At 37.5% G+C, this 27,775-nt stretch overlaps 1 protein-coding gene across 2 annotated transcripts; it reads right to left on the bottom strand.

The window, feature by feature from the left end:
• Positions 1–1,726: 1,726 nt before the first annotated feature.
• On the bottom strand, positions 1,727–27,337 carry LOC114653556 (probable G-protein coupled receptor 141). 2 transcript variants are annotated; one of them, XM_028803941.2, is made up of 2 exons: positions 26,853–27,284; positions 1,727–3,117 (listed from the first exon to the last, which is right to left on the bottom strand). In XM_028803941.2, the coding sequence occupies exon 2, from the start codon at positions 3,098–3,100 to the stop codon at positions 2,207–2,209; it is 894 nt and encodes a 297-aa protein (XP_028659774.2). In that variant the 5' UTR covers positions 3,101–3,117; positions 26,853–27,284; the 3' UTR covers positions 1,727–2,206. The 2 variants fall into 2 exon arrangements, 1 of the variants encoding a protein (XP_028659774.2); XR_007935325.1 differs by lacking the exon at positions 1,727–3,117 and adding an exon at positions 13,270–13,480 and having other exon boundaries at positions 26,853–27,337.
• Positions 27,338–27,775: the final 438 nt, after the last annotated feature.

The raw sequence follows: 27,775 nt of genomic DNA, 5'->3' as shown, positions 1-27,775 counted from the left end.
TGAGACAACAGTACACACCACTGCATCAACTGTCTCTCACTCAGAATATTTAAATATTTAAATTTAAACTAATTTATTTGTCTCATTTTAGAGATCTGTGATATGCTCTGGGCCAACTTACCAATATAAATGAAATCATAATCCATTTGGATTTTTGTTTGTTTATTTGCTAATCAAGCAAAAACATCTGAAATGACATTCATGAAATTTTTCATGTGCCTGGCCTGTTTGCCCAACTTAAAATGTAGAGGAAGAAGATTTATAATTTGAAGGGGGCAACTCAAAAAACAGAGCTGCCACAGGGACTAATATTGCCACCAAGCAGCATGAGTGTGGTAGGGTGAGGATATTGTCCTCAGCACACTCAAAGTTTTGTAGCAGCCAAAGCAGAATCTCACATAAAACTGCAGGTATGTATGGTGTTTTCTTCTCAATTAATCTGATGAACAGTTTCATTGTGTCACAGATGTCATGCATGTGCGTACAAGAATCTCCTCATGTGCTCAATCGAGGGATGTGATGACCCACACTTAGCCCCAACCCTTCCGGCCCACATAATATAAGAAGTCCAGCAACCTGGAATGATGTGTCATCAGTGAACTGAGCAGACCACTAGACAAGAGCTCCAATTAATAATCCCGATGCACCTCGGCAAAGGGACAGATTTCTATTGTGTTTAATTTGCCCAAACAGACTGTTTATTGAAGACAGAAAGTTGCGATTTTTTTGTAGGACTGCTGTTGTCCCAACTTTTTCTCTGCTTCATGAACTGTCTTCCCTGCACCGGGCCACACAGGATTATAGCTTTTGTCTAAGAGTATGTCTTTTTGAAACAAAGTGGGTTGTGTTTTCAAAAGAAAGTTTCTCTTCCCTTTATTTAAACAAAGGCAATGCCAAGTATTTTGGCTGGCTGTAAATAAAACTGTTTTAAAATAAATTAAATATTCATTACTGTAAGTGAAGCTACTGTGGATCCATTATAAATCATACTGTTTCTGCACCTATTAATACGTTGCTACAAATGTGAAGAAAAGCAATATGGTTGTAAACAAAACTTAAAAAATATAATCATAAATCACAGTTCACATAAAACTTTAGGAATATTACTATTATCTCTTTAACATTGCAGCAACCAGCGTGAAAATGGTCAGATCTTTAATGTGGTTACTAATGGCTGAGTAATTTTTTCCACATTTACTAAAAACACCTCTTTTAAAACTCCTTTATTTACATCAGATTTCAGCAAGGAAGACATTTTAAGGTAAATTAATAGTGCTGTCATGGTAGAACTGCACATAAGTCCTATTTTTAATATTCCTATTTTGCATGTTTAAAACCATTTTTTACAAGTTTCCAGGAAACTCATAACATTAACACTGGTGTTTTTCTTCCTGAATTCCGCACCACAGGCTAAGTATTACATCTATAATGTTAAAGCTGCTGTGCAGAACTGTAAAGGTCAAAGTAAAGTGCCTAATATTTAGAGCAACTTTCCTATACACAAAACATGGAAGAATGCACAGCCATTTTAGTGATTTGTGCAACAATGCACTTGTTATTGGATCTCTCCAAATGCCATTCAACTCCTTGGACATTTCCTTAAAGATCATATATCATTACATCATGCTTCAGTGGTTAAAAGTTGACATGGTTTTATAAACTTATTGCAAACGTCCATATTCATCAAAGGAGTAGGTAGCTCAAAAAAGCATATGGGGATGTTTAATATTAAAAGACGCTGTTTATTTTGAATAAACCAAATACAATCCCAATATAAACTGTAATTGTTCATTCTCCCCTTTTTAATTACACATAACCATTACAGAATAACTGTGTGCTGTAATCATCCCAGTAGTACCACACAAAGAAAGAATTAGTGGTGTGAAGTATGCCAGTCTGTCACTTTTCACTCCTAGTCATGTCTGTTTATTACCTTTGCTATTTTTATTGTATCTTTGCAGTACATGAAACAAGGGCCTTAAAAATGACATCATTGGGTTTTCCCCAGGAAGCAAATAAGAAAATAATAAAATCAGAACTGAATTTCTAGTGAACAAATTACAATGTCTACCTGAATGTATTCAAATAAAAAGTAAATATGGTACAGTAAATACTGAATAATCTGCATAACCAGAATGAGTTTGTTTTTGCTTTGTTTTTTTGTGGTTGTCTGTGCTTTTTAGTTCATGGTCACTGTTATTAAACTTTACCTTTTGCACAGCGTGCTGCAGTGTAAGTGGGATCCTCTCCCTAGAAAGATTATTAGATCAAAGCAGCTGAAAGCAGTCAAGGCCAGGACCATCTCATTCTGGAAATACTTCACAGAGTAATTTTCCTCAGAACTTGCCATGAAATAAATGCGGAATATATGGCATGGAATGAAGCAGACAACCATAATAATAACAAAGGAAAAGCTTTTAATCTGAGCCCAGAACTCCTGATGCTGGTAACTAAATTGACGATACTTGCTCACTACTTTCCAAATAATGTATAGCTGGCAGATCAGTAACAAACACACCACAAGAATGATAATGATAATGATAATGTAGTTCAGCACACTAACTGCCTTTTGTGAAAGTGCATTTTCAAAATGAAAACATTGTGTATTATTAGCTTCAGTGTTGCACGTATTTCCATACTGGGAAAGGTAGATTGGAAAAACGATAACAGTGATGACTGCCCAAATTCCAGCACTGGCACCCAGTGCATGCAACTTTCTGTAGAACTCCATTTTATTCATTTTGTTGAAGTATACTACATACCGGGTGACCAAGATGATCACATAGAAAATGAAAGCAATATACATGTGAGCATGAATCATAGCGCTCACCAGCTTACAAAAGGGCCTGGTAAAAATCCATGTGCCGGTTACATAGTAATGAATGCGGAAAGGCACAGTCAACAATAACAAAATGTGCACAGCAATTAGGTTTAGGACAGCTGTGGTGGTCACCGACTTTATGTTTGACTTCAAAATGAAGATCATGAGTACCACACCCACGCTTCCACCTAAAAGGACAATGCTGTATGTTGCAGCCAGAACGATGCTCTTTTCCTGATTTTCAGTGTGGGAATTGTTTCCACAGTTGGATGATGTCATCTTTGCTCCTTTCTCACCTACAAAAGTCAAAAAGAGAAATGAGTATTGACACACTTGATCTTTAAGCATTATAAAACCCATAATAAGCAAAAGGAACTTCTTCAGGGTTATGGATGATTCACCAATAACAATGAAAGAATTCAGTAAACTGAAATGCAATACTTGTTTTACTACTTTTATTCTGATGGTGCTTCACATAGGGCGGCACGGTGGCGCAGTGGTAGTGCTGCTGCCTTGCAGTTAGGAGACCCGGGTTCGCTTCCCGGGTCCTCCCTGCGTGGAGTTTGCATGTTCTCTGCGTGGGTTTCCTCCAGGTGACTCCGGTTTCCAAAGACATGCGGATTGACGATTCTAAATTAACCCTAGTGTGTGTTTGTGTGTGTCCTGTGGTGGGTTGGCACCCTGCCCGGGATTGGTTCCTGCCCTGTGTTGGTTGGGATTGGCTCCAGCAGACCCCTGTGTTCGGATTCAGCAGGTTGGAAAATGGATGGATGGGTGTTTTACATAGCTTTACAACATTTCATCGAAGTATATCTTGCAATTGCATTGTAAATGTTATTTTATAGTTTTAAAAACAGAATACGTATAATCATATGCCTACTTCTCAAAGGATTGTGCTAAAAAACATACAAACAAATTATACAGATACTATAATAATGTGTTTTCATTACTTATTGAACATTATACTATAATTCTTATGAATTATTGTATTTTATTTTATGCATCCCCAGGTTGCATACCTTGTTAAATGAAAACATTAATAGACTTACATTGTAAGGATACATTTATGTTAATCATTTTGAAATTATTAATCTATTCTGTATTGTAATGTCTCTCCATTATGTTTTTTGAAAAATTAATAATTTGTATTTTACTTATTGTAATCTGAGGATGTACTTAGTGAACAGTGCTATACAGTTTTATGAGTTTTATGAATTAGGCAGCGCTAAGCATTTTAAAACATATTTCCATCTGCCTTACAAACATAAATGGAGAGCAGGCATATTTTGTTGAAATTTCCTTTTCTTCATAAAGAACAATGCAGTAATGTATGGTTGAACCAGGGCCTGTATCTAGAAATGAATTAGCAGACAGCAATAGCTACATGAATGAGAATAATTCAAAGATAGGGAATATTTCCATATTAATCATCTATCAGTTATTTTATCAGTGGTCTTGCTTTTTATATCCATTTTTAATCATCCAATAAGTGCAATTAAATTTGAAGCATAAAAGCAGCATTTTTTCCTACTCACCAGATTTTTATAGTCTTTTACGTTACCCTTGGTGTTGCAAAATGTTTTGTGATCAGTCAGGCAGACTTTCCAAATAAAGTAAAACATGAAGCACAGTCATAACAGAAATTCTAAATAGATCTTCATTTTTTGTGAGGGAGACATTTTCCTTTATTTTTAAGCTAAACAAATGCTCTTAAATAAAATGGAAACTACCTTGTTATTATTTGACACTTACGTAACAGCAGCATGTCTCTAGGAGCCTGTATGAGGTTAGCACCCTTTGACATCAAATGCCCAAAGAAGATAACATGAAAAAAAAAACTTCAATAAAATACAGAACAAAACAAAATCACCCAAAATCATTTTAAACAGCAGCAGATTCTCACAAATATATAGATAAGTTACTGTCATATATTTAGAACCCTGAAAAGATTTTTGCTTTTGGTGAAGTAAAAAATACAAATTCACCTCTTTTCCAGATATTTATATCTAAAACTCATGTGTCAAAAGTGAAGCTTCAATCTTTGCCTATTATTTATGACCGATTTTATACCTATGTGTCCATTACCTAAATCCACTTAATCCATTTCAGTGTAACAGAAAGTCAAAGTCTTAAATCTGACATATACAAATACAGTATATTCTTATCATAGTGCCTGGTGGATTTACTAACAGCCCTGAATTTGCATTTCCTGTAATAAGAATTGTATGTCCAATGTGATGGTGTCTAAACATATTCAACTGTTACTGAGAGCTTATGGACTATTTTATACAGTACATACTGTATGTATGCATATATACATGCTTTTGAATTATGTGGAGGTGTGTTTAAGGCATAGTTGAAAAGGATGTTATCACAAGTGAAAGATTTTTTTTTCTTTCATGCAGTGTCAGTTGCTCGAGCCATGTTTGGTCTTTCTATAATTCAAAACCATTAGTATTATTCATATTCCCAATCCTTGTTTGGCCTGCTTAATCCAATTCTGAGTTGTTTGGAGGCTGTGTGCCATCCTAACAGGACTATGCACAGAGGTGGAACCAACACTGGATCTTTTTGAATTCACGTTGTGGAAATTTCTTTAAAATTGAGCTAGCGTGGATGCTCTCATGTTTCAGGCACTCCACATTCTCTAATGTACTGAAAAATGTATCCAAAACCCAAACATCTTCAGCAAATTCTTCAAAATCTAAAATGTATTGTGTACTTCCTGAAATACATTCATGTAATTAATTAATAATTACTGTGAGACTAATGGACCCATGTTTTTGCTTGGTTTTTCCATAATGCAAACTCTAATATAATGTGACGCCAGAACTAACAAACTAGAAAAGAAGAACTCTAATCATACAGCTAGTTTTCATTGCAGAGACAAAAAAATGATAGCCAAACAAGTGACATTAGTCTTTTGTTTTAAAAATGATTGATAACGAATTTTCAAAGACTCCTTAAATTTTGTCTTGAATACCAAAGCCCACTGATATTTAATATAGTGATAACCAGTAATCCCTTAAATAAAGAGTTACAGGACTCATATTGTCCCTCAAAAAGACTTTCTTTGCTGAACTTAACAGCCTTAGCACTGCTGGACTGAAGCCCACATAACACTTAAAGAAGTGGAACTGAATAATTTATTTTGATAATAGGGGAATCTCAGGTTCAGGTGGATTAATGTGCATACTTGAAGGGGTCTTTGGAGTTTCCCTGTCTGCATGCGCTGAAAGGCTTTGGAGGTGCCAGTTGAGGTGGTTTGGGCAAGCAGATAGAATACACCGTTTGGTGGCTCTTGAGGGACAAATACCGGATGGACACAATCTGTCAGCTGGCCTAGAAGTCTCAGGCTGTTCACATGATGGATTTCAGGAAGTTACTTGGCATAGCTAAACCTTGTCAGCTCAGCTTAGCATATTACCATTGTGACCATCACCTGGAAAAGTGTAATGAAATTGGTAATGATGATTAATATATTTGGGGTTCAATGAATACAAGTGGGGCTATGTTCAGATAAAGCTACAACAGTCCATAATACAAACCTCACTTAACTATACTCACCCAAAAATAATGTGACACACACACGTTTTCTTGGAATTGTAGTATTATTATTAAAGACTAGAAGGCCAGAGGCACTTACAGAAATGATAATATGGTAGATGAAGTAAATTCTTATGTTAAGGAGGCATTTCAGAATCTGCCCCTAAATGACATCACTTCCCATGCCTGACTTTAAAACCGCCATGTTTGCCTGTCTCTACTGTTCTGTTCTGTTCTGTTTTGGATTGATGTCTGTCAAGACCTTTTCATTTATTGAACCAAACCCTCATCTTTGGCAGTCTATTTCAAGTATATGGGTGGCTGCCCCTAAACCTTTTCCTGTGTTGTGTGAATCTTTTTACAATATATTTTTTACAATATATTTAAAAGATTCCATTTTAATTTCAATAATTATGGTTGGTTAAAAATTTATAGTATTATGGAATTATGGAGTTTTGTGTCACAAGCAGATAGAACTGTACATTTAATGGGTTTGGAAATAATTTGTTTACTGCTTACAGATACTGAATAGGAAGAGTTTTACATAATTTTTATTTTTCATTTGTGTTGAACAAACTGCACCTCTGCATGAAATTACAGTAGATAGATAGATAGATAGATAGATAGATAGATAGATAGATAGATAGATAGATAGATAGATAGATAGATAGATAGATAGATAGATAGATAGAAACTTTTATTAATCACAAGGGGAAATTCACATACTCCAGCAGCAGCATACTGATAAAGAACAATATTAAATTTAAGAGTGATAACAATGCAGGTATACAGACAGACAATAACTTTGTATAATTTTAACGTTTACCTCCCCCCCCCCCCCCCCGGGTGGAATTGAAGAGTCGCATAGTGTGGTGGAGGAATGATCTCTTCAGTCTGTCAGTGGAGCAGAACATTGACAGCTGAAGCTGCTCCTCTGTCTGGAGATGACACTGTTAAGTAGTCAGCAAAAGAAAAAAAGTTTTGCTCCGATCAAACTTTTTAGGTTTTCTTTTGAGATTTGAGGGTGCTGAATGCTCTATCGTTTCCAGTTTTTTAGAGATGAAGGTTTAAAATGAAAAAGTACTATTTTAAAGAAAAAACATGTTTTTTAGAAATCAATTATTTACATTTGATAAATTATACATATAATTGCTTTAAATATAATTATTACTTACAAAAAGAAGTCCCTTGGTAATGTTTTCCCTATTATCCTCTGAAGGTGTTTCCCAGTTAATGCTAACATAGACTCACTCCACTTTTTACTGTAACATCTCTCAAACTGAGGGATATCCTGGTGGATTCTCCCCCCATTCTTATCTATTGGGAAAATCTCCAAATTAGAGTGTAAGAAATGGATTTTTAAAGACAAGGTGCATCAAGTGCTAGGGAGGAGGATGGAAGAGGAGGTTTTCCACCTCTGTATTCCCATTAAAACAGTGGCACATGAATTTTTTCCACTAAAGAAAGGGTATGGATTTTTTTTACCATTTGCTTACCTGTTACCTGGTTAAAACAATAAATGATTCAACTCCACCTTCCATATTTTTGTAATACCCATTTAAACAAAAAATCTCTCTCTTCTGGACAATAAAAGGTCATCTTTCTAATTTCTAATCTTCTGAATATAAATTCCTGGCTATTTGAAGGATAAGAAGAGAAAAAGAAAAATAGATTGAGAGCAAAAATTTGTAGCAAATACCCGATTTTGGGTTGTTTCCTCCTCAACTAACATTAAATGATGAAGACTGACATTTTTCATCTGAAAATATACTAAATATATTGTTCTGGTTTTTTTTTTCAAATCAGCATTTTTCACTGAAGTTGATATTTCACGTAAACAGTTTGTGGTATAGTAATTCCAATTTCAGAAATCGATTCAGCACACCTAAATCTGTAAAGCACACTCATTTTTTTTTTTGCATGTGAGCAACAACAAATGGTTGACGTAGCATAATATTGTAAAAGAGAGGAATGTTTGCTTATTCTTAAAAATACTAAGCACAAAAGCAAACAGGCAAATCAATCGAGAAAGAAAAATAAAAGAAATGGAAAAAAATAAAATAAAACAGCCTCAGGGATAGAGACTTGGCTTTATCATAACACCCGTTCAGTAAAATAATGTTGTAAATGATTTTTGTTTATAACAATAAGCTTTTATTCTTTCAATGCCAATTTTAGAAAAGTGCTTAAAATTCTCCCGGTAACAGTTGTTTTCAAGTGTGGCATACACAACTGTGGGAAAATTCTCTCTTTTTCTTAAAATTAAAAAAGAATGTGTTTCCCTTGCTTTGCCTGGGGAATGGGCAATATGGTGCTGTCAAATAATGATGTGTATCAGAAGTACTAGCTAAGCACATTTCAGTATGCATTATTTGTAGTTTTTTTTAACAAGAACTAATATTATTGGTAACAGGTTTGATGTAGTGGTTAAGGCTTTGGACCTCAGACCTGGGACTACAAACCTTGAATTTGAGGGTTCAAATCCTTCTACTGACATTGTGTGACCATAAGCATGTCACTTCACCTGCCTATGCTCTAAATGTAAAAACAAAAGAAATGTAACCAATTGTATCTCAGATGTTGTAAGATGTCTTTGATAAAGGTGTCAGAACAATATTAATTAATAATACTATTAGGTAATTGGAGTTCCTTACTCTTGAACACATAAAGTTGCCCGAGTAAAACATTGTTGCATCAACTCCTGCTTTTCCTAGTGACTTGGCTTTTGTTGATGGTCATCACAAAACACAATTTTAGAGGAAACTGTATTATTTTGAAATGAAACAGGTAATCAGCAGGAATAATGTGACATTTGAGAATGTATTATCATCATTAGATGTTTATTATTTTCATTTGTTTACAATGTTTACTTAAGAACAGAACTTCTTTTCATGCCTTTCATCAGTTGTATTTGATTGCCCTTTAAAGTCAGCAGATGTGAATGAATATGGAAAACACAGGTACCCTATGTGTTACACTAATGCATTAACATGAAGAGTGAGGAGTACAGGGCAGTAGCCTTCAGACCTGCAACAGTTTCGGTGACTTCTTTAGAAATTCATGCACCCTGCAGTAAGACTAGCTGTGGGGTGCTGTGTGATTTTAGCATCGTGATCGAAAAAAGTTACCAACGGCACATCTGAGAGCAAGAGGTAAATGGAGTAGAATAGATAACCATGATGAGAGCCAGTACATATTTAAGAGTGCCAGTACTAACAAACAAAAAATTGAGAAGTACCATTTTAAAGAATTTTGAAGAGCAGGGGAGAGGAGCACTTCCTATTCAAAGTAAACAGACTTGAATGTAAATGTAAATGGTTTTGGAGTTTCTGTAGAAAAAAATGTAAGTTACAATGGATTAGCTCGTAGGATTGCACATTAAGTTTAAGCTGGTGCCATTGGTCCAGGGGCGTTTCTAAGATTTACATGTACCAGGGTCTTACCCACATCTGTGATTGTCATACATGACCTTACATGTTTATAATATCGAAGAGCACATGGGGTTCCTTTGAGCTTTTGTGAATGTTCATATAATCGTGTAGTATTGATCAGGGACCTGGTGCATCTGATCAGGTGCTCAAGGCTCTGAAGCCCCTGCACACCTGCCAACGCTGCTGTGTGGCTCCTGATTGGTCTGGATTGGAGGATACCATTTCTGCCTCTACTTCTCTCTCACTTCCTTTTTGCTTCTAGCAAAGCAACACCTAGTCACAGCCATAGTGTCAGGCACTGGCACTCAAGGTTTATAGTATGCTTGCTAACTGCTGACGCATCTTCCTTAGAGCTTTAACGACCTTTCTTCTTCCATTTCATACTTGACTGTAGACGCCAAATGTGATCACGTCTCATTTCTCCTGTCCAAGACACCACTTCTTCTTCAGTCATTTGTCCACCCTATTGGTTAGTGCTGCTGTTTTGCTGATACTTTCAGCGCAGAGCATGCAAGTTTGCATAATATTAATAAACACTGACAAATAAAAAATGTATCTAAAAACACATGTAGCTTAATTTTCTTTTTCTATAACATCACCGAATTTCAATCAAATTAGTCAAAGCATTTCTATAATTTTGGGGTATTTATTTTTTCAGTTGTGAGGGGTTTATCCCTAAATGTTGATGTATCAAAATGTCTTTTCTTAGTGGATACCTAGTCCCCTAGATGTACCATCCTGTAAAAATTCAGCTTTTTAACTAAATGGAAATTGTACAATTCACTTTACAAGGAGCTCTGTAACCATATTTAACTAACCTCTGGGCTCTACGCAAAATATACAAAAAAAAAAAGTTTGTTCCTGTGACAAGAAAATAAAATACAGCTATAACCAGTTTTATATGCCTGCTTGATTGCTTTACTGTAACATGCATGCAGGTTTTGTGTGTTTTATTTTAAGCATTCAAGGAAAGGGCATTTTATAGCAGTGGTAACACACAAAAAATGTGACCATCTAGTTCTTCCTGTTCGAAGATTAGGTTTTGTAAATGGGCAAAACCTCACTTCGTTAGAAATATAAATTAACATTTAAGAACACTCTTCATCTCTGGACTCTTTTTACACAGTAGAGTGAATGATACTGAAACTTGGCAAAAGAAATGGAAATCTTAAGATGCAATACAATTTTAAATAAAGCAAAACAAACCCATTCTGTTAGCAACAGCAACTGTTTACTAATTTAAAAAATGGCTAGAACAAAAACCTGCAGCCGCTGTGGTCCTCCAGGATTTGAGTTTCACACCACTGGTATGTTAGCAGTGGCTACTCCCCCTCCAAGTCCCAGTCAAGTGCACATATATACGAGGGGGGACCCAAAAATAACCGGAATTTTGTTGTTGTTAGGTTGGTACTTGTAGTACGTGGTTGGGCCGCTAGGGCGATCTAGTTACACTCCTCACAAGTCAGTCTGCCAAGTGCCATCAGTCTGGAAGGTTGTGCTTGTGTTCAGTGAATTTTTTTGTAAAAGTAGTTTTGTGCAAGCGTCATTTTTTTACGATGGCCGATTATCGTGAGCAACGCGCGGCAGTGAAATTTTGTTTTCTTCTTGAAAAAAGTCTTGCAGAAACTATTGGCGCAGTGGTAGTGCTGCTGCTTTGCAGTAAGGAGACTGGAAGATTGTGGGTTCGCTTCCCGGTTCCTCCCTGTGTGGATAGCGCTTTGAATACTGAAAACACCGGTATATCAATGTAATGAAGTATTATTATTATTAATGAATTATTGTTATTGAAACGGTATGACAACCCTGAACCACCCACCCTATTCACCGGATTTAGCTCCGTGTGATTTCTTTTTGTTCCCTCGGATGAAAAAAGACTTGAAAGGAAGGCGTTTTGCTGACATCGAAGAAGTAAAACAAGAAACGACCAGAGCATTAATGGGCATTACTTCAGACGAATTAAAAAAATGTTTAAAACAATGGAACAAACAGTTAGATAAGTGTATTTCTGCCAATGGAGAGTACTTTGAAGGAGACTAATTGTAGTTTGTACAGAAAATTAAATTAAACACGTTTTAAAAATATTTCCGGTTATTTTTGGGTCCCCCCTCGTACTTGATAGCAAAAACAGTTTAGGACATGCGGCTTTCTAAAGTCTACTAAACAGTATTGGCAGCACATAAGAACATTAAGGAAAGTACATGAATTGCCAGCTAGTAAATCTTGCACAATTATTCAGAACTTTTTTGGGCACTTGTGCAATAATTTCTACCTAAAATTAAATTCCAAATGGTAAATAAGACATATCTATAAGCATACTCCCAAATTTATAATTGTATTCTTTAAATGCATTTTTTCCAAGTCAAATGATGCGTGTCTGAAAAGAGGCAACATTAAAAGCAATGGAACTAGATAATGACTACATATTTTGGATAATAAAATTTGGCATTTTCTTTAACAAAGATGTTATTCTCTTTAAGAATATTCTGCATTTTATTGCCCTTCAGTTCAATGAGTTTGTTATCATAATTGGCTTAATCCAATTCATAGTTTTGGGTCTGAAGTCTGCTCTAAAAGCTCAAGGCACAAGGCAATAATCAATCCTGGATGGGGGTCCAGTCAATACCCTCATTCACACAAGACCAATCTACAATTGCCAGTTATCCAAACCTGTAAGCTTTTTGAATGTAAGAAGAAAACCCCACATAAACACAGGAAAACCAACAAACAACACATGGGTCCAACCAAAGACTCCTGGAGCCTCATGTATTATGCCTTGCATAGAATTCTCATTAAAACATGGTGTATCGACAAAACTAGAAATGTGTGCACACAGAAAAAAAATCAGACGCATAAAACTTTGCATAAGCAAAGTTCTACACATTTTCCTTTATAAATCCCAATCAACGTGAATTTTAACGGACATGCACGAGCCTATAGCCCCACCCTGACTCCTGCCAGAATTTCACCTATTTGAATATGCAAATGAATATAAATAGCCCCTTCCATTCAGTGTTTTGTTAAAGACAATAGCAAGCGGATATGTAAAAAACAATTTCAGTGAATGAGAAATGGGCAAGGAAAAACATACTATTTGGTGGCTTATGCAGTGGTATAAACAACAGAAGGAAATTGATGGAGTGGTATAACGTGGCTGAAGCACTCAAAGGTTCAATTTCAGAAAGTCCTACAGTGCCCAAAATAAAAAAGAAGTGGTCAGATATCAAAGTTGATGTGAAAAGGCAAGTCGCAAATCACCATCTGAGTGTCAACATCACTGGAGGAGGTAGTGGAATTCTGGGGCTTACACTGTTTTGAGCAGCGAGCTGCTGCAGTTATTAGCCAGACACTAATAAATAGAATTTCACCAGCGGGTGAGGGGACGTTTTCATTTTTTTTTTTTTTTTGTTTACCATTATCCATACCCGTGTAAATAATTTGCATGTTTAATAAGACAAACAAGCAGGCAGCAGATGTGATATTACTGTTTAATCTATTTCAAACAATATTACAATAGGTGACCTCATTGGTGGGGACACGACTTCAGGCAGTGATGGTGCTGCTGTGCCAAGTACATCTTCAGGTGCTGGCTGCACACACACCCCTGCCTCAGAAACCGCTGGGAGACCATCTGGCTGTGTGCTGATGAATGCTGTTCTGGAGTTACAAAGTGCAATAGTGGATGCTGTAAAAGATGCGGAGAAAGGAATTAAGGAATATAAATGGTGTACTATGCTATATTGAGCAAAAATTAAATAAATTGGTTAAAAAATAAATGCTGCATCTAATTACCTGTTTTTACATTCTGCTAATTAAATTCAAACAAACTTGTAACGCTGTTCAATTTGGCTGATACATTTGGTGGGTCAGGGTCAGGTTCATCATATTGCATCTCTTTATGAATAGGCAATACGTGATTTGTGTGCCACATTGTGCAGCACTCTACATGCTTAAACATTGTGATACACTTTCTGTGGACTACAGAGCAGCACTCCAACAGTCTTATCCAGGCAGGGCCAATGGCCCTTAAGCTGCCCTATAATACATTCTACCACTGCCCAAGCGCGAGAGTGGAGGTCATTATAGCATTGTTCTTGTTCAGTTAGTGGATTGGCAAGTAGGGTGAGAATCCACGTCTTCAGCAGGTACCCACTGTCACCTAAGTAATCATTTGGGGTGTAAAAAAATATCGATACACTCCAGTATTGCAATATTATGTTTTTTGATAGTGCATCGATTCTCAAAAACATAGTATTGATTTTTAATTACTAGTTTACATTCAAAGATTCAAGGCACACAATTAATTTTGCATTTAAACCCCTGATCGTAAAATTGCATCTAACGTAACAACATACAGTAATCCCTCGCTATATTGCGCTTCGACTTTCACGGCTTCACTCTATCGCGGATTTTATATGTAAGCATATTTAAATATATATCGCGGATTTTTTGCTGGTTCGTGGATTTCTGCGGACAATGGGTCTTTTAATTTCTGGTACATTCTTCCTCAGTTGGTTTGCCCAGTTGATTTCATACAAGTGACGCTATTGGCAGATGGCTGAGAAGCTACCCAACTTACTTTTCTCTCTCTCTCTCTTGCTCTGACATTCTCTGCTCCTGACGGAGGGGGTGTGAGCAGGGGGGCTGGTCGCACACCTAGACGATACGGACGCTCGTCTAAAAATGTTGAAAGATTACCTTCACGTTGCTCTCTTCTGTGCAGCTGCTTCGTGAAGCGACATGCTGCACGGTGCTTCGCATACTTAAAAGCTCGAAGGGCACGTATTGATTTTTGCTTGTTTGTTTTTCTCTGTCTCTCTCTCTCTCTCTGACATTCTCTGCTCCTGACGGAGGGGGTGTGAGCTGCTGCCTTCATTGCAACTGCTTTGTGCTGCGGTGCTTCGCATACTTAAAAGTCAAACAGCCCTATTGATTTGTTTGCTTTTCTCTCTCTCTCTTTCTCTGCTCCTGACGCACACTCCTTTGAAGAGGAAGATATGTTTGCATTCTTTTAATTGTGAGACGGAACTGTCATCTCTGTCTTATCATGGAGCACAGTTTAAACTTTTGAAAAAGAGACAAATGTTTGTTTGCAGTGTTTGAATAAAGTTCCTGTCTCTCTACAACTTCCTGTGTTTCTGTGCAAATCTGTGACCCAAGCATGACAATATAAAAATAACCATATAAACATATGGTTTCTACATCACGGAGTTTCACCTTTCGCAGGGGGTTCTGGAATGCAACCCCCGCTATCGAGGAGGGATTACTGTAAATTGAGACAGGAAATAGCATAAGGGTTGACGTATGTAGGCTTTCAATACTCAGGCGAGCGGAACTGGCAGACAATGTGGATCGTGCAGTGGCAAACTGAGCTGACTAGTAACACGACAACCGATGGCTGAATCCAGAGGAGTTAGACCGTCTCCTGCGGCGTACAAAGTGGAATTGTGGGCTCATTTTGGCTTTCACAATAAAGAAGGCACTAAGGAGATTGACAAGAGCCATGCCGTCTGCAAATTGTGCTATGCCAAAATCAAATATTCGGGGAACACAACGAATCTGAGAGCATCCTTAGCAAGACACCATTCTGATGTACAGATAAAGTAGCAGCAAACGGCAAGCGTTAAAAAAGTGGGTCCCTCTCAACTCACTATGGAACAAGTTCAAACACCGCAGTTCGCAGACAGACCTCAACTCATGCAAACAAAAGAACTCAGTCAATACTCTATTTCATTTGCAAAGATACGTGCCCTCTGAGTGTTATAGAGAATGAAGCCTTCCGAAATATGGTGAATACAATGGAGCCTCGTTATATCATGCCCTCCTGACAACACATCACTGACACCGCTGTGCCCAAGTTGTACATGGAGGTAAAAATGAAGGTACTGGAGTCTCTCAGCTCCACCGCAAGAAATTGTTGCCGCAGAGAAGTGTTCTAAAAGCTGGGCATGTTGACCAGCTCATTTTCCTCCACAAAAAACCTTGACATTAAAAAAATAAGCACTGACATACATACAAACTGTAATAACATATGCAATCCAAGTTTAAGATCTGAAAATGTTCACTATCAATATATTTGTATTTTCTTACATTTGTTTAATATTTTCTTTAGGAATCCTGCAAGCATTTTAAATTTTCACTGATATAGACAGATGTAGTTCCTTTTTTAAGATTGCAGAAAATATAATGTTATGATGTTGGAAGTTACAGGGACGCATTTTCTTTTATTAACCACTTGAGATTGAAAAATTTAAAAATGGCCTACATAGAATAGAATGTGAACCTTGAAAGTAGAATTTAATATATATACTGTCTGAATTTATATGTAATACTGTTTGATTTTTTTAATTTACTCAATTTGTTTAACTAATGAATCCTGCAAGCACTTTTTTTTACTGATATACTGTAAACAAATGTTAATTCCTTGTTGTATTTTTAAAAAGTTTTAATATATTACCTTGCTTGTAGTATTGCAATATATCACGATATATTGAATCGTAACCCCTGAATTATGATACATATCGTATTGCAAAATTCTTGCCAATACACAGCCCTAGTAATCATGTTATATGTTTACATCATACATATAACTTACAATTTTGACCAAAGGGTAAAATTAAATGTCTTATCTTACCGAGAAGCCCGCCATCACAAACAGCACCATTTTCAAGTTTGTTCCCAACACTACTCTTTCTCAGAATGAATGAATCATCAGTTGAGCTAGACCATCTTGCCACAACATTAATGAGATGCATTTTTGCATCACAGACAATTTTGCACATTAATAGAGTGGAAATGCTTTCTATTCACATAAGCAAATTCATTTCTTGAAGGTGTCCTTATGGCAACATGTGTGCAGTGGACCACTCTGATTACATTTGGAAAACTGGACGTGCTGCAAATTACACTTTGATGTTTGCCTGTTCAACCATAATATAAGGAAATCTCATATATCTGGATGACAAGCAGATAATACCATCCCATACAGATGGCCTGGTGTAGAGAACAGGTAGAGAACAATTCCTCAAAGTCTGCCTTTGTAAAGCCAGCCCCAGTTCAGCACACAGCTCCAAGTGGATAGCCCTTGGAAATCTAAATCAACTTAGAAGCCTGTCATCATCCTGGGACAAGAAATCAGTAAGATCTCTAAAAACACACTCTCTTCTAATTCTTCCATTTACGATGTCTTCTAATAACGCTAAAGCAGCAATGGTAGTTGAAATAGTTTGGCCATTCCGTGCACCATTATTTTGCCACAGATTACATTCAAGTGCCTTAAATCTGATATGCAATTAATATACTGCATAAGATTCGAGAAGTGAAATCCTTTCACATTAAGACATTTTAAATGTGAATCATGAACTACTTGATGACAAGGCCTCCTTGCCATTTCCATATACTGTAACAAGTCTCTAGCAGTCTTCTTTGAACTCTTCCTTATTCACTTACTTTCACAGCCCTCTAAATTTGTTCTCTTAAATTATGCCAGCACAATCTGTGGTCAATCAGGTCACTCTCTAACACAATGTTCATCAGCAGCAGAGATTTTGTATCTCTCTTTTGCTGTACTATGGTTTTCTTCACACTCTGTATGTCACTGCAGAAACAAGTACAGAAATAAAAATAAAGGCAGTGGGCGTGTGAGCTTTTCTAATACTGCTGCACTATTTCTGGGTGAACACTCAAATCTTAAAGTGCCACAGGCAGGTTTATGTGAACTGAACAGCCTTGACAGGAATCACGTAGCTTATCACTACATGCAAAATTTCTCATTACTACATCTCAGTTCTTAAGACTACATGATTCTAAACATAATCAATTTTAAACCTTCCAAAAAGCATAGTCATATGAAAAAGTTTTGGAAACCCTCTTAATTCTTTGGATTTTTGTTTATCATTGGCTCAGCTTGCAAAGTAGCAACTTCCTTTTAATATATGACATGCCTTATGGAAACAGTAGTATTTCAGCAGTGACATTAAGTTTATTGGATTAACAGAAAATATGCAATATGCATCATAACAAAATTAGACAGGTACATAAATTTGGGCACCTGTTGTGATGCGAGATTTTACATATTACTTGATAAATATTTTGTATGTCTTTATTTGTAATTTAGGCAAAGCAATGTAATTTAGTGTTTACCCCACCACTTTTTTACGACTGAGTGTTTTTGAATTTTATAACAGAGTTGGGAGAGGATGTGCATTAAACCAGTTTGGCAAGTGTTTCTCTGCTAAAGTCTTTCAACCCCCCGCAAGAAAGTCATAAACACATATGGTCTTGGGGGTGGCAGGTTTTAAGATGTTGTATTCCCCCACTGGTCTGAGGTATGGCAGTTTGGAATTGGCTTGTCTCAGAGGCCTTTAAGTACCATGATGTCCTATTGGCTGTAGGGGTTGGACAGAACATCTGTAAATGTACGTGTTTAACCTCACAATCTCTCTCTTGCTAACCTGTGATGATGTAGAAGTATCTTTCTCTTACCAACCAACATATGATGAAGTCTCTCTCTCTTGTTAACCTGTGATGATGAAGACAACACAATGAAGAGCACAGCTCAGCAGCCATTTTGAACAGACATGTGGCTGAAAGCTGAGCACCAATGATGCCTTAACTAGAGACATTTTAAATAACTACAAGTCTGTGTGCCGCCTGAACTACATATCACCATTTAATCAGGTTGTATTGTTGCCAATATTCAAATGTACTTTGCATTTTGTTATTTTTTATGAATATTATCAGTAATACATTATTTTATGTATAACTTAACTTCTGCTTGTCTTTTTACTACATCTAATTGCCTGAGGTTATAGATATAGAAGGGAAGGTGGGGACAAGTTATATACAATAATACCTTATAAACAGTGGTAAGTCTGTGAGATTAGGCATTCTAAGGCTACATATTAATAATACAATAGGGGAAAGTAGAGCAATATATATTACTCTACCAAGACAAAACAGCACCCCAATTACATCAATACTTAGTTGAGCCTCCTTTTGCAAATATAACAGCCTCCAGACACCTCCTATAGCCTTTGCTGAGTGTCTGGATTCTGGATGGAGGTATTTTTGACCATTCTTCCATACAAAATCCCTCCAGTTCAGTTAAATTTGATAGATGCCGAGCATGGACAGCCTGCTTCAAATCATCCCATAGATTTTCGATGATATTCAAGTCAAGGGACTGTGACGGCCATTCCAGAAAATTGTACTTCTCCCTCTGCATGAATGCCTTTGTAGATTTCGAACTGTGTTTTGGGTCATTGTCTTGTTGGAATATCTAACCCCTGTGTAACTTAAACTTTGTGACTGATGCATGAACATTATCCTGAAGAATTTGTTGATATTGGGTTGAATTCATCCGACCTTTGACTTTAACAAGGGCCCCAGTCCCTGAACTAGCCACACAGCCCAACAGCATGATGGAACCTCCACCAAATATGACAGTAGGTAGCAGGTGTTTTTCTTGGAATGCAGTGTTCTTCTTACGCCATGCAAAGCGCTTTTTGTTATGACCAAATAACTCAATTTTTGTCTCATCAGTCCAAAGCACTTTGTTCCAAAATTAATCTGGCTTTTCTAAATGAGCATTTGCATACAACAAGCAACTCTGTTTGTGGCATGAGTGCAGAAAGGGCTTTTTTCTCATCACCCTGCCATACAGATGTTCTTTGTGCAAATTGTGCTGAATTGGAGAACGATGTGCAGATTAGGGAATCCATTCCTGGACTCCGGATTCCCGGACATTTTTCATTCCCGGGAATAAAACTGCTGTAATTCCCGGGAAAGTGGGAACGGCCAAGCTCGCATATATAGCGTGTAAAAGTGTAAAAATCGATCAAGAAATAACAGAGTTATAGCTGAAAATAATTAAGGTGGCACCATTGCTGCAGCTTGCACTTCATCAGACAACAGCTTTGAACAGCAACTTGAAATTGCAATGCGTCAGTCTGCTGCATTTGCATTATCTGTGCCAAGAAACTTACCATCACAGAATGATGACAAGAAACTGGATGCATCAGTAAAAGCTGAAATGGTGGTGTTTCAGCGCAATGGCAAGCGTGGGCGTTGTTTAGAACAAGTGTATCAGTATCTGATGATTGTGCCGCCTACTTCAGTGGAGGCAGAGCGTGCTTTCTCAGCAGCTGGCATACTTCTGCATGAAGGTGCGCTCTCTCGCATGGACGACCGCACGCTGGACACGTTAATAATAATAAGTCATTACATTTATATAGCGCTTTTCTCAGTACTCAAAGCACTTTCCACACAGGGATGAACCAGGATGCGAACCCACAATCTTCCAGAGTCTCCTTACTGCAAAGCAGCAGCACTACCACTGCGCCACCTGTGAGAACGTTGTGTTTTCTATGCTCTTATTACCGCAACTAAAGATACAGTACATGTACTTATATGACAGCATGAACTGCTTGTAGATAAGGTTAGTCTCTTATTTGTGTCAACATATTGCAGTAGTTTTATTAAAAATAAGTGTCAGTCGTTCTAAAACTGTTCACATGTGAGATGCCCGGGATTCCCGGGAATGAAATGCGGGATTCCTGAATTCTCGGGAATGAATAAACTCGTCCAGGAATGGATTCCCTAGTACAGATACACCATCTCCAGCAAGATGTTCTTGCAGGTCTTTGGAGGTGATCTGTGGGTTGTCTGTAACCATTCTCATAATCCTGCGCATATGCCACTCCTGTATTTTTCATGGCCTGCCAGACCTGCTGGGTTTAACAGCAACTGTGCCTGTGGACTTCCATTTCCTGATGACATTCCTTACAGTTGAAACTGACAGTTTAAACCTCTGAGATAGCTTTTTGTAGCCTTCCCCTAAACCAAGATACTGAACAATCTTTGTTTTCAGATCTTTTGAGAGTTGTTTTGAGGACCCCATGCTGTCACTCTTCAGAGGAGAGTCAAAGGGAAGCACAACTTGCAATTGACCACCTTAAATACATTTTCTCATGATTGGAAACACCTATCTATGAAGTTCAAGGCTTAACGAGCTAATTCAACCAATTTGGTGTTGCAAGTAATCAGTCTTGAGCAGTTACATGCATTCAAATCAGCAAAATTACAAGGGGAACCAAATTTTTGCACAGCCAGTTTTTCACATTTGATTTAATTTCAAACAACTAAATACTGCTTCTCTAAAAACCTTTGTTTGGAAAACACCCCAGTACTCAGATGTTCCTAGGAAATGAAAGACATACCACTGTTATCTTTTTTGTTGAAAGTAGAGTAAATTATTATGTAGGCTGAGAGGGGTTCCCAAACTTTTTCATATGACTGTATATATATATATATATCATTATTATACAGTATATTAATTATAATATATGAATATATATTATATAACACATTAAATATATGAATTATAATATATTAATATATAGATATTATTTTAATCTCATATATGATTTTAACTTGTGTAAAGATTTTGTTTCTTACTTTTTAAACCGTTTTGACATCTTGACAGCGTCAGATCAGGTGTGAACATTTTATGTGAGATACTGGTAAAGGTTAGCTTTTTTTTTTTTTTTTAATTCACTTTTCATTCTCGCAGTCGATGCATACTAACGCCCCCCCCCCCCAAAAGGGTTCTGACACATAAACGCTGGCGAAGCTGCCTTCTTCGTATCTCACATAAAATTTTCACACCTGATCTGACGCTGTTCGTTTTCAAATAATATTGCATTAGTGCGATGAAGTTTTCACATATATTGTCTCTTTCAGGTGTGTAATAGAAACCACAGCATAGAGAGAAGTGAGTACATTGCTTCTTACAGGAAAAGGTGATGGAAAAAGTGCATTGGTACGAGAATGCAGTCACGAGTATACTGCAGTCTTTATGTGAAAACAGCATAAATAATGTGAAATCATTCTCTCCTCTGCATGTCCTGGAGTACAAAAGAAACAGCATACAGCAACATGTGGGGACTGGCAGGAACACTCAATAACACTGAATAAAAAGAAAATCAAGTGACGGTGAGATACGAAGGAAGGCAGCTTCGCCAGCGTTTATGTGTCAGAACCCATTTGGGGGGGGGGGGCGTTATTATGCATCGACTGCGAAAATGAAAAGTGAATTAATAAAAAAAAAAAAAAAAGCTAACCTTTACCAGTATCATAAGTTACACCGGCTGTTACAGACTGAAATGAAATTTATGTTGTTATTCTAAAATTGTAAGAATAAGAGCAGTTCATTTCTCGAAGTGGAGCCGTGCAGGATCGAACTCGCCATCCTCTGATCCCCAGTCAGGAGCTGATATCATTACGCCACCGCGGCAGTAGTAGTAAGAGGGTCAATGTGGCATGCTAATGCGGCTTTTTTTTTTTGTGCAGTTATATTTTTGAAGAAAAGCGCACGTGTTCTCTTATTTGTACCTTTTGTGAAAGTGTTTCTTTGATATATGGACTTCAGGCTTCATACGTTATATAGTTTATGCCTACATTTTGTCATTTACTATTAGAATATGAAAAACGTTTCTGTTTTAAAAATGTGTTTGCACAGACTACTATACTGTAGAAACGGAACACACATGAAATGCGTGTATTCCAAATAACGCTCGAATTATTTCCACTGTAAAACTCCACTTCAATCCCAAATAATCAAATCAAGGCAAGGCATGAGCTAGGAGTTCATTCTAAGTCGGTGGGGGGATGGAATAGCTGGCTGCTAGTAGCTTTTGTTTATCAGCACATTTAGATGACAAAAGACTCTGGCGGAGATGTGCAAACGGCTTTAAGACGCGATTTAAGGTGGGACGGATTTACGAGTTTTTTCGTAGGCTCTGGTAATTCTAGTGTTAAAGGAGTGGAAGGATGAGAACTACTTGCCTCAGACTACAGAAAAAAACAGAAATGTTAATTATTGGGGGAAATAATGCTGACTGCAACAACATTCTGCCACTCTTTAACTCAGCTGGAATCACCCTTAGTTTTACTGAATTAGCATACAATTTAGGTATTATTTTTGACACACATTACAAAATTATCCCAAAAATGTTTTTTGAATTTTCTAAATAGCATGATACTGAGAAATTAATTCATGCATTTATTTCTAGCAGGATTTACTACTGCAATGTGTTTTTCACTGGCTGCTCAAATCATTCTTTGTGCAGCTTTCAGTTAATTCAAAATATTGCTGCAAGAATTATTACAAAAAAACAGAAAGTACGAACACATTACACCAGTTCTTACATTCCTACAATAGCTCCCAATTAAGCTTAGGGATGATTTCAAAATCTTCCTTTTAACATATAAAGCCTTAAATGGTAAAGGCCCTGCTTACTTAAAGTATCTGAGCTTATCGTTGCGTACAAACCAGAAAGCACAACGATATCTGAAAATGCTGGCCTACTTAAGATTCCAAGGATTGATATATAGTAATAACAGAACCTCACACTAGTTCCACTCCATCTGAACTAGTGTGGTGCTGAGGTGTCACCCGTTGCATGGCTGCACTCGGGTCCTAATCTGGATCCTGAGTTGGTTTGTCGTGTGGTGGGTGCGGCAATGCGCTGTATCAGCATGTGCTCCTAACCTGGTGGAGGTTAAGCTTTTATTTACAGGGCCCTGAAGCTGTGGAATGATCTGCCTTCTAATATAAGAGATGCCCCTTCAGTTTCAGCTTTAAAATCCAGGCTGAAGACTCACTACTTTAGCCTAGCATACCCCAACTAAAGCTGCTGATTAACTGTGCATACTGCATTCTTCTTTGTTAGTCATTTGTACAGAAATATAAGTATCATAATATTTTTAAACCAGTACTAACCCTTCTTTACTCAGTTTCTCTTCTTGGTATCTGGATGTGGCTACTGCTCTACTGTCAGGCTGCTCTGCTGCATTTGGAAAAAACATCTTGGATAAAGGAGAGTTGGAATTTTTAGATGGAAAGATTCTTTCATCAGACTGGACGGCCAGCACAGATTCCACTATAGAAAAACCAGGAGCAGATAGGTGGGCTGTTGGCCAAGGTATCTAGGGCTGTAAGTTTTATTTTAACTTTCTTTTTTATGGTTTTAATCTCCATCATTGTCAACTGGCCATAGCTCATCAATTAATTAATGGACATATATTGTTGGTTTCCATTTATGTTTAATCAGCTTCTATCTTATTCTTTGTGAGTTTTGCATTTTTATGTGTACCAGTTCTGTATTTAGTAATTATTTTATTCTGTACTTGCCTGCAATCAGTGAAGACTGCTATACAAAAAATAAGTTGTATTGTATTGTATTGTATTGTATTGTATTGTATTGTATTGCACGGTGGCGCAGTGGGTAGCGCTGCTGCCTCGCAGTTAGGAGACCCGGGTTCACTATCCGGGTCCTACCCTGCGTGGAGTTTGCGTGTTCTCCCCGTGTCTGCGTGGGTTTCCTCCGGGCACTCCGGTTTCCTCCCACAGTCCAAAGATATGCAGGTTAGGTGGACTGGTGATTCTAAATTGGCCCTAGTGTGTTTGTGTGTGTCCTGCGGTGGGTTGGCACCCTGCCCGGGATTGGTTCCTGCCTTGTGCCCTGTGTTGGCTGGGATTGGCTCCAGCAGACCCCTGTGTTCGGATTCAGCGGGTTGGAAAATGGATGGATGTATTGTATTGACATACTTCATACTAGCTGTAACCGCCATTCATGGAAGTAAGGCTGCAATATTGGATTGCTGCATAGCACTTACTGCTAGAAGTGTAATAGGACGATTAAATGGATAGATAACTGGTACTCTTTCACGTCTCTGTTTGTGTATAAGTAAGTTGTATGCTTAAATTCTTCTGCTGTACATATTTTTATTATTTTTAACTCCTTATTGAATAAAATAACATATTTAAGCAGAAAATACTTCCTTATAAACAAAATATTTTGAGTAAACACATTGACTTTAATCAGAACTTCAACTTTTGCACTGAGGGCTACTCTAGACAAAGTAACATGGCTTGGCCATGTGTTAAAACTGGCAAAGATAAATAAATACCAAAAATATCTAAAGTTTGCTGAGTGATAGAGATAGAGAAATGGCACATGTTCTTGCATGTTGAAATGTAGTATGAAACTGAATGCAATATTAGGGTTATAATCGCACACACATCTGTGTCAGTCTTAAATTCTGTATTCTGTATGCAGGTTGTCCGAATTGAAGTTTTTGGTGTGTTCACTGCATCCTTTCTGGATGTTGTATAGCTTTGTGCTGTGTGCTGCTTGGGAATATACGGTCAAGATTCGAACTTGTGAAATCTAAAGTGTCAACCATATGCCATATATACTGTAGATATAAGGATATAATAAAAATGAAATAGTGTCTTCATTTTGACTTTGGGTCTTCAATATACTCAAATGTTTTAAGAATAAATCCTTGAACACACTCTGATCACTTTCACAGTGATGTTTGTCTGTCTGACATGATACCTTAAATATGAACCATGCAGAAGGAATAAAACTTGGCACCTAGCATTGCAAATTGATGGAAGTCTGTTGATTTTGAGCAGCTGTATAAAGTACTGTATTGGCATCAAAATCTAAAAACCACAGATTTACATAGGGAAAGCCATGCAATTTGTTCAGGTTTGTAATCCTGTTGTATTTGCATTTTTAAAAAAATATTTTATAATCTTGTTTCAAATACAATAATATAATTTAACTTGATTTTTGACCTAAAATGAATCTGGATATTCTGTGTGGGTTGGATCTGAGAGGGCCAGATTAAAATTTTATACTAAGCATGCCATTTGGTGATACTGTATAAGTCATTGTAAATGTTGGAGTAATACTTGACAGTGAAAAAGATGCTGATTTCCAGTCTGGGAGGAGGGTTCCTTTACTTGCCACTGCTTGAACTCACTGACTGTGCTATGGCCGGGTATTGGCTTTAGAAAAATTTCATTTACCTTAATTAAGGGCACACTTTATACAAGAGCCTTGTTTTGATGTGTTATAAGAGGACTATCTTCTTGTCTCCATATGTGGAAAGAAATTATATTATAGGAAACTATTCACCCCTCCAGCAATTTTTCAGCCTAATTATGCAGTTCAGGGTCACCAGCACTGAACACATGGCATGACATCGCTATATATATTTATATACTTACATGGTAAACTTTACGACTTTTGTATTAAAAACATGACGCAACTTTGCATGTCGACATTTCTAATGTGAAATCTGGTTGCAATTGATTTCCTTTATTTTGGTCAGTATTGCATTGTTTGATTACAAAACAGCCAGACAGTGGAAGACTGCCAGCCGGGCTTTCTACATTTTACCTTCAATGCGACTACTCACGTAAACCCCTGGCTAAGTAGACTATCATTCACCAACACATCTGGTTAATTGTATTTTTGTTGTTGATCAATTTAAATAAGCCGTATTTCTTAAATGGCAATTGCAGGCAAGCTAGTTGTGCCCGCAGCTTTGCGAATTAAACGAACTCGGGGGACCTAATGTTATGTTAATTGCTTCTACCTGGGGCGGAACGGCATATCATAGCACACAGATACACGACTCATCTCATTTCATTCTAAATGCTACTAAATCAAGTTCGAGGTGGCAGGGTTCCCAAGTCTCTCCTAGTAACCTGCAAATGCAGTGCATCTGTCCGTCCACTCACGTTCACGCTGTGGCAAAGCTGGAATCACCAGTTACCATATGGGGATGCGGTTGAAAAACTGGAATACCTGGAAAGATACACACATACAGAAACGAGGAGAATGCACAGCGTGAACCACCTAATGCGATTCGAACGCAGCATTCGGGATCCGTTAAGTTGCACATAAATGCCACCATTTAGACGGTACTGTGTCCTAAAAACGCGGTTGCAGAACCCTTTGGAATAACTTCAGATTTTATATTGTTCGACACAAGGTATACAGAAAACTTCCAACATAATTACTAAACTGCCTGGCCAATAATGTGAATAACACTGTATTAAACAACTCTGACACATTCATTGTAATGTCATTTACTATTGACCTAACCCTAAGGGAGAGCTCCCTTGACGTAACTTTGCCCATAACTTTCCCCATGCCTTACACGTTCATACCTTAACGCTTTAAGGATGCACTCACCAAAACCGTTGCTGGAAACTGTCAGGAGGGCGATCGTGTTCGAGACTTCCCCAAGTCAGACCAGGCTAGCGTGGACATTACGTTACGAGTGTCTTCTTCACTCGCATGCACACAAACATACAGACGAGAGTGTAGAAAAGCGGAACACCACGAGCTTCCTCACAGAAGTTTCAACACGCAACTTGACCAAAACATTTCATCGAGAGGAGTCCGGCTCTTACTTTCCTGTTAAGCGTACAGTAATCAACTAGTGTGCGTTTCCGCAGAGCTGCTCAACAGGTGATTGCCGATTGGCTGCGAAGCATTCGGCTTTAGCCAGCTGCGGGTTGGACAAAGGCGCCAGTGTAGTGCTGATTTCTATCTGAACTGCCTCGCGTCACGGTTGCTCTGAAACGGAATTAAGCGTGAGAGATGAGCTAATGGATGGCTGGAAAATCGGAGTTGTGTACTGATACGCCGTGCTATTGTGATATAAAACGGTGAATGTGGGGTTTAAATCACATCCTATAATAGAACATAGTAATTGTGTTTTGAATGATGGCAGAAGTTAATCCGATCGGCAGTTTGTTATTTATGACAGAATGAGAGAAGTTGTTATGACCCGTTCCCCTGCTACACACAATTGTTTTACTGACAATTCAATGAATGGCAGCAGTATTCGTGATTAAGAGCAGGCTGAGCAGTTTTAGAAGCATAAACGAGGGCACGTTAATGTACATGAAATAAACGTATGGTGGGTGATCTCATTCCGTGATCTGACAAACAAATGAAGTAAGTAAATTTATTCGATTAAAATAAAAAAGACATGGCACTGGAGGTATGCATCCTTAGTTTGAGCTAAGCTTTAGGGAGCTATATCTTAGAATTTTCTCATAATCCACAAGTAATTCGACCACTGTGTGGAAGAGCAAGTGCCTGGATTT

This window comes from Erpetoichthys calabaricus, chromosome 6, assembly GCF_900747795.2.
Source record: "Erpetoichthys calabaricus chromosome 6, fErpCal1.3, whole genome shotgun sequence".
Lineage (NCBI taxonomy): Eukaryota > Metazoa > Chordata > Cladistia > Polypteriformes > Polypteridae > Erpetoichthys > Erpetoichthys calabaricus.
The sequence above is the reverse complement of the archived record's forward strand: the minus strand, read 5'-3'. Positions and strand labels throughout refer to the sequence as shown.